We start from the raw sequence: 7,771 nt of genomic DNA on the forward strand, positions 1-7,771 counted from the left end.
TGTCGCTGGCAAGTGTTCTTCCGACTGAGCCATCTGAGAACGAATCGCGACCCGACCTCACAGTTTCACTTCCAGTGCCTTTCCTCCTAGGTAATATTGTCACTGGTAGAGTATCGGGAGAGACTGTCACAGCTAGGCGTGCGAGGGGGCGAGGACTTGGGCGAGTAGAGCGCGGCGAGGCCCGGGGCGGCGCGTACTTACGGGCGGGTCGCCTAGGCCAGCGGGTACTGTCACAAGGAGGTAGCGGTGGGCGGCGGCGCGGAGGCGGCGGCCGCGTGGTACAGCGGGCTCTGGTAGTAGGCGGCGGCCGCGGCGGCGGCGGCGGCGGCGTCGCTCGCCGAATGCACCGGGCTCAGCGGCCCGTAGCCGTACTGCGCCGCCATGTCGTACACCTTGGAGCTGTCCTTGTCGGGCAGCAGGCGCGTGATGGAGAAGGGGTGCGACGCGGCCGCGTACGGCTCCTGCTTGAGGTGGTGGTGGTGGTGGTGGTGGTGGTGCTGCAGCAGGCCCTGGTGGTGCGGCTGGTGGTGCAGCAGCTCGGCGGGGTGGCAGCGGCCCATCATGGCGGCCAGCTCCTCCTGCTGCTGCTGGTGGTGCTGGTGGTGCTGCTGCTGGTGCGGCGCCTGGTGCTGCTGGTGCAGCGCCGCCTGCTGCAGGCAGAGGTCGCCGCCGGCGCCGTGCTGCAGCAGCCCGCCCATCGGGTCGGCCGCCGCCTCCACCTTGGGCACGGCGTGCAGGCCCAGCATGGCGCCCAGCGCGCCCGTCGCCTCCTTGTCGGGCAGCGCCTTGTGCGCGTGGTGGCCGTGGTGCTGGCCGTGGTGCTCCTGCGACGGCGACTTCTTGCCCTCGACGCCGCCCGGCGACTGCTGCTGCTGCTGTTGCTGCTGCTGCTGCTGCTGCGGCGGCGGCTGCTGCTGTTGCTGCTGCTGTTGCTGCTGCTGCTTGTGCGACTGCCGCAGCGCCTCCTTCTTGTCGTCCTTGAAGCGCTTCTGGCGCCGCAGGTAGCACCCGTTCTCGAACATGTTGCCCGAATCCGGGTGCAGCGTCCAGAAGCTACCCTTGCCCGGCTTGTCGGGCGTGCGCGGCACCTTGACGAAACAGTCGTTGAAGGAGAGCGAGTGGCGGATCGAGTTCTGCCAGCGCTGCTGGTTCTGCCGATAGAACGGAAACAGGTCCATGATGAACTGGTAGATCTCGGAGAGAGTGAGCATCTTGCTGGGCGCGTTCTGGATGGCCATGGTGATGAGTGAGATGTACGAGTAGGGCGGCTTGGCGTGCGTGTAGGAGCGGCGGTAGGGCTTGTCGCCGCGCGCGCGCTGCAGGGCGCCGGGAGAGCCCGCGTCGCCGCCGCCCAGCCCGCCGCCCACGACGCCCAGGTCGGCCGCCCCGGCGCCGCCCGCCATCCGCGCCGACCCCACGCCGCCACCGGGCCCGCCGCCCACCGGCGCCAGCGCGCCCGTGTAGCCGTTCAGCGCCGACATGCCGCCCATGCACGAGCTGACGCCGTTCGCGTTGCCCATGGGCGAGCCGATGGCGCCGTAGCCCATAGCTGACGCGGGCGACATGCAGCTGCCGTTCATCGTCGCCATCGACGTCATGCTGGACGCGCCGCTCAGCACGTTGGAGCCGAAGCCCTGCGGCGAGTTCATGGAGCTCATGGAGAGGCAGCCCACCGGGTTGACGCTGTACGCGGGCGGCATGGGGCTCATGGACGGCGCCTGGCCGCCGCCGCTGCTCATGACGACGCCGCCTCCGGTGCCGCCCCCGGCGCCGCCTCCGGCAGACACGGCGACGCCGCCGCCCCCGACGGACACAGGATCCGACGAATACAGCTTCTGCGCTAACATGGCTAGCTGGAGGTCGGGCGCGCGCTGGCGCTACGCACTCATGCCCGGCGCTGCCGCTTCCGCTGGCGCTGCCCGCCGCTCACTGCGCCGACGCCCGTCTCTGTTCTCGCTGCCGCTGCCGGAGCCTCCGCTGCATCGGCGCACGGCCGCACGCAACAGGTTCCACTGCGCCGCGCCGCCTCTGTTTGCCGGCTCGCAGCGACGCTAAAGAGTTACACTGATTGAAAAACAAACATTCGTCCGACCTCCGTAACGACGCCGACGGCCACCTGCGTCTGCGTGCGCGACCGTCCGCGTGTGTGCGTGAGCGCGTGCCCGTGTGTACACGGCGCGTTCGCGTGTGTGCGTCCGCCGGATCACGTGGGGGGCCAGCCGACTCCTCTCTCGCGCACCGGACTCCGCGCGCGTTCTTGTTTGGCCAAGAGAGGGGGACGCACTATTTAGCTTTCGATGATCAAACTGAAGTGCCTTCTAAAGTTTGGGAACATGAAATAGCGAATGGACACCGAGGGATCGGTGGAGGGGGCGATTCCCCCGATTTCCCCCACTACGGGGGCGATCCCTCCCACGGCGCGCCGCTCGGCCAATAGCGAGCGGCCGAGCGGCGGTTGCCGGGGCGACGGGCGGCGGGCGCGCCGCGGGCGGGGACTGGCGAGGCCGCGCCCACCCGCGCTGGCGCCGCACCGCGGTCGCGCCGCGAATTAGGTAGACGGACGGTGACCGCTCCCGGCAGTCATTTTTACTTCTGCTCGGAAAAAGTGTGTTTTGGTGCTCATTTTGGCGGCGGCAAAAAGTTTGATAACTACTGCCGCGACGCATGTTATTTGGCGGCGATGTGCTTACCGACGAATGCGCACGCGACCCCTTTAGTGACCGTGTGCGCTCGTGTCACGGGGCATTGACGGCGCCTGCTGATCGATACTACTTTACTTTTCTGCACTCACCGACGACTGCTTCGAAATGTACGTTCTCGTGGCAGCTGTAAAGTGATTTCCCGCACGGTGCCAATTATGTCGCCTATTCTGCAGTGCTATCGACGAAAAGAGGTACGGTTCCAATCTTACGCACTCCATTTTTTTCAGGGTTTGTAAGGATATTTGATTTTTTAAGTTAATATTTTACAAAAGTTCTCAATTGCTGTTTTTCAGACTTACAAAATATGCTTAACGCAGTACCATACCTGCAAGGGGCCAGTAATGTCAATTTCGAATTAACTGATCATTTCTGTGCCGCACTACAAATCTCAGCCGGCAATTTCGGGTATCGCCAGCGGCACTCTATATATTGCATGCAGCTATCGACTGTACAACCTGACACAACTGTTAGGTATCACAGCAACTTCTGCGACTGTCAAAAAAATATCGGTAGCTGAGTACTTGAATACGAAATGGTAATTGACGAGAAGCAAAGCAAGAGCCAATTTTTCTACGCAACCTCTGTCGTTATTGTATCCCAACTCTCGCATCTCGTTTTTATTTCGTGAAAGAAAGTAACTGCTACTGACTGAAAAGTTTTATATACAGGCTAACGTTTTTAACATTGTCAAACAGCTTAACAAATTGCCGACAAGTAAATGCTGAAGTATAGCAAACATCTTCCCACTTTAAAAAGAAAAAGATGCTACATGGACACAGGAGTAAGAAATTATGTGTTCCAGTGGAACTCCACAATAAAGGTGCGAAATAGTTTTCAGTGTAGCTCATAGCTCATGCTTTCGTACAAGAATACTGTTCCATCTCCTTGACTTCGCTGAAGCGTAAACATTAAACCTGTAGAGCATTGTCCATATTGACTGACGTTGTTTGTTATTTCCTGGCACCAAGTAGGACGGAAGACACATGACTGTCGTAGCAGAAACACGGAAAATCATACATATCGGTATGTTCTTGCAAACGACAAATAGATCGTAATGTGATGCCTCCGCGTATTGCTGTCCAAATAAGCAGATACGTTTGTATATCACGCACTGCACCGTGTGGCAATAAACAAATCAAGCAATTTAAGCAGCGCACGCAACCTCGCCGTAACACACCGGCTGTGTCATCCGAGTCCTTATCAGAATATTGCAGGTAAATAAAACCGTTACCCACTGTAGACTGTGCTGATCTTTCGCGCGGTAGGAAAGCATTCAGATATCGCTCACCTCGTGCTAATGATGCTACAGAAAGATGAGTCAACTAACGGTTATATCGCGGTAGACACGCGGCCACCGCAGACTTACTTTAGCCTCCAGTCCCGATGCGCCGCCAAAAACTGCCCGTAACGTAAGAAACAACGTGACGATCACCAATAAAAACTCTGAAGCAGATCCAACATAGGTACGAGCCTACTTTTTACGATTCATAGCGAAGTAAACTGGAAGGTGACGATCTCTCTTTAGTGGGTGTTACGCGTGTTCGCTAATGAGGCTTCAAGGCAAAGGCGAAGCTTATCGGGTAAGCTCTCAGATGTTCTAAGCCTTGCTCATTGCCAGACATCTGTGTGCCCACAATTCCGGAGTGCAGAGATTCAGATATCTCGCCCAAATATTTCGATTTAATTTCCCGTAGTTTCACCAATTCACTTCAGGGGAAAACAAGGTGACTTCTACGAAAAAGATAGTTCGATTTTTGTTCCATACTTTCTTGTTTGACAGGCCGTTTCACCTGTTTTTGCCATAAAATTTGTTTCTTTCGTGGAAAATGCTGCTACACTGCAGTTTTGTGTTGTTGTTGTTGTTGTTGTGGACAGACACAAAACGTAGGGCTGATAGAGCGCCGAACAGCCCGCTCCACTCCAAAGTAACAAAGGAGTCTTCAAGAATTCCAAAGACTCGTGTCATTCGCGCAGTCCATGAGACCGGCGGAGAGATATAAAATTTAACCAGGTTTGAGGCTTAGCCCGGAACACTGGGCACAGTCTGTTGGCAGGGAAACGTCCCCGTCGCCCTCATCTCTTCTCCGACAAAATTCTGTACGTCGTAATGTCTGCCGTAACCAGTTTGGAGACGAATCGAGTGCCATCACTTTCATTTGATTCCGTGAGACGTACCACAGTTTTTCGGTTTTAGATCAATAATAATTTTTCTGATGGTGAGATACTTTGCTCACTAGAACTGATGCTCTCAAGCTTTTGAAATATGTTTATAGTCGAACGCAGAACCTGTCAATCTTCAGAGTGCAAGTTGATCGTCTTAGTTGCCAGATGATCCGAACGTTTCCAGCTGCTTGGGAGTAATCAGTTCAATACCTCTGAAATCAGACGAGCTCCGGATATATCAATTTTCCATCAGTGTAATTAAGAACATTTAAAATTACCAGTCATTAAGTAATGATAGAATTTGACTGCCTTGATTAGTCATTACCTTATAAATGAAGCTGTTATATCAAGAAACAGGTAAAGATTTCTTAGGCACACTATCTTCTCTCTGCGTCTATATTACCGCCTCGTTCGTTGCAACAACAGTAAAAAGTTGGAACTAATTTTGAACTTGACATTCACAGTCATTAATCGAACTACGTTTGCCCACTCACCAATGGCAGCACCATTTCATCGGCCTGATGCTATGCAAAAATTTCTGTTGTTCAGATACCTTTTCCATCCATTCCCACGCTGATCCGGAGTGCGAACCAAGCAACGGTAAATTACATCCTTGTAGGCGTTTCCCTTCTTCAGTGATCAACAAATATCTGGATGAATACAATGGCACCAACCTCACTTTTCTAAAACATGCATCGTAGGCGTGAGAAGGTTCCGGGAGAATTCCCTGCTAGAGTCTCACACATTATTATTCTTATACGGACGTTGTTCGTTCCCAGTGAACGTATGCTTTTAGTTGCATAGGTCTGAAAAGATTGCTACCTGTAAGAGCAGAAGTATTGTAGTCGCTGGTGTAATATCGCAGATTCTCTTGCTGATTCTTTAATCAAACTGTTCACAGATTCAAGTATTCTTCTGCTTTTACAGGCAGACAGTTGGCAATCAACTTTTGTGCCCGCCTTTTCTCGTCATTAAACAAAGAAAACAGCCGGAAAGTATTAACGGAATCTCTTACCATAGCTTCCATAGTTATGTAACAAAGTTCGGTCTATTGTGTTGTTACGTTATTATGTTTGGGGTCAAAATCGACAAGAAAATAAAAGGCACCGTCTGCGAAGCTGCTCAACAGCTTGACAGAGACATTAAAACAAGCGCAACTTCTCTTCCGTTACAAATGACTACTCCAGATATGTTATAGTGAGCATTTGTGACTCGTGCTTAACGTAATCTTACTACACATATATTTCTTTAATTTTGTTAGCAAACAACTATAAAACCCAGTCCTCGTGCTTCAGACGTTTCAGGTCTTTCTTTAATATTTTTTGAATTTACGTAGCTGTCTGTAACTATCGAAATAAAATTTCTTTCTATGATCCTGACGCTGAAACTACGTGAACTGCCACTGTTCAGTGAGGGCGCTCCTCGTAGGACTTTAAACTGTGTACTAAAATAATACACAGCAAACCCCCGCCCAGTCACTAAACAAAATACATGGTGAAGCCTGTGTAGCCAGTAATATGCTTGTGCCCTGTCTAGAAAAAGATCGGTTACATAACATATTATGTTTCTCCTCAGATGGTAATAAGCTTGACGGTGTTCAAGACGATCATCTAAGATGGTCCGAGGGAAATTTTCAAAGCATCTTCTAATAATTGATCGAGCTTTCCAACTTCCTGGCCTGTGGGTACACTGAAATCTCCATATAACTCTAAAGAAAATCAACAGCTTGACAGAGACATAACAGGCGTAACATCTCTTACGTTACGAATAACCCACTCGACATACTTGTACTTCGCCTAATCTTACTTTACATATATATATATAATTTTGTTATTTTTCTTGCGGGTATTTTTGTTCTGTCATTGCAACTACAAAAATTTCAGAATAAAAATACCCTCAAGAATTATAAAGCTTCTAGAGACACATGGCCAACCAAATGAAATAAATTTTGTTAAATTATGACTGTAAAAAACTAGGTCTATGCTTCTTGATTACCGTTAGAAACCCAACGGCCATAGACGTAATGGCGCGTTGCGATCTTGAAAATCCTGGATGCGCCTAATATTTTGGGCGCCTTCATTCTCCACGGACAAGTTGTGCGTTTGTATCGGTCAGTTAGTAGTACGATATGTTGCTTTAATTCTTATTTTAGCGTTATCTCGTAGTTACTAGCGAGCGAACGACGTGTGCATCCATTTCGCACACGCACGTTTTCAGAATGAAGCAATATCTGTCGTAATTGTTGGCTTCTCCTTGTAGCCAAGTTGCAGCAAACTGGGATACGGTGAAGGAAAGTCTCGCTCTGGAATATGTTGAAAAAATCAGCTGATTAAAGCAGAAAACCATTCTCGCATGCGTTGTTCGGAACCAGAGTTGTTACATTAGAAAATCTAACATTGTCTGAAAATAGTGTATGACTGTGTAAGTGTGTTTTGCATGAATGAATAATTCGTGGAATACACACTCGATCAGTGTACACCTGGAGACCAATACTTGTACCGCCCATTGTATTATATGGGCTACTCGCCGGTTGCAGGAATTAGCAAATAGTACCAGTTCGTCATGGTAGACAGCTTACCGTTTTTCTGAATTAAATGTTGGACCTTTAAACTCCACGTTACTTCCCATAGAATCGACTTTCATGACTTTTTGGTGGAACCTACTGTACATTCAGAGAACTACAGGGAGTATAAAAGCTGTATGTTTAGGGCCTCATTCATCGGTTACTAGGTTTGTAATTCGTTACGTTTATTTGGGTTCACCTGTCCCTCACCTGAACACGCCGAAATTAACTTGCCCTTCACGCGCTTCGCTTTTATTTACGAAAGTGTGATGATTTTAGTATACAGACGCTTACACCGCTACCGCTGCCAGTTCTTCTGAAAAAAAAAAGAAAAAAGATATCA

The 7,771-nt window shown here is 50.8% G+C and overlaps 1 protein-coding gene across 1 annotated transcript; it reads right to left on the reverse strand.

Moving 5' to 3' along the window:
- Positions 1-230: 230 nt before the first annotated feature.
- On the reverse strand, positions 231-1,800 carry LOC124722022 (protein fork head-like). Its single transcript, XM_047247238.1, has one exon. It carries the CDS (start codon positions 1,737-1,739, stop codon positions 231-233), a length of 1,509 nt encoding a protein of 502 aa, XP_047103194.1. The 5' UTR covers positions 1,740-1,800.
- Between the last annotated feature and the right edge of the window lie 5,971 nt (positions 1,801-7,771).

This window comes from Schistocerca piceifrons, chromosome 1, assembly GCF_021461385.2.
Source record: "Schistocerca piceifrons isolate TAMUIC-IGC-003096 chromosome 1, iqSchPice1.1, whole genome shotgun sequence".
Taxonomy (NCBI): Eukaryota; Metazoa; Arthropoda; class Insecta; order Orthoptera; family Acrididae; genus Schistocerca; species Schistocerca piceifrons.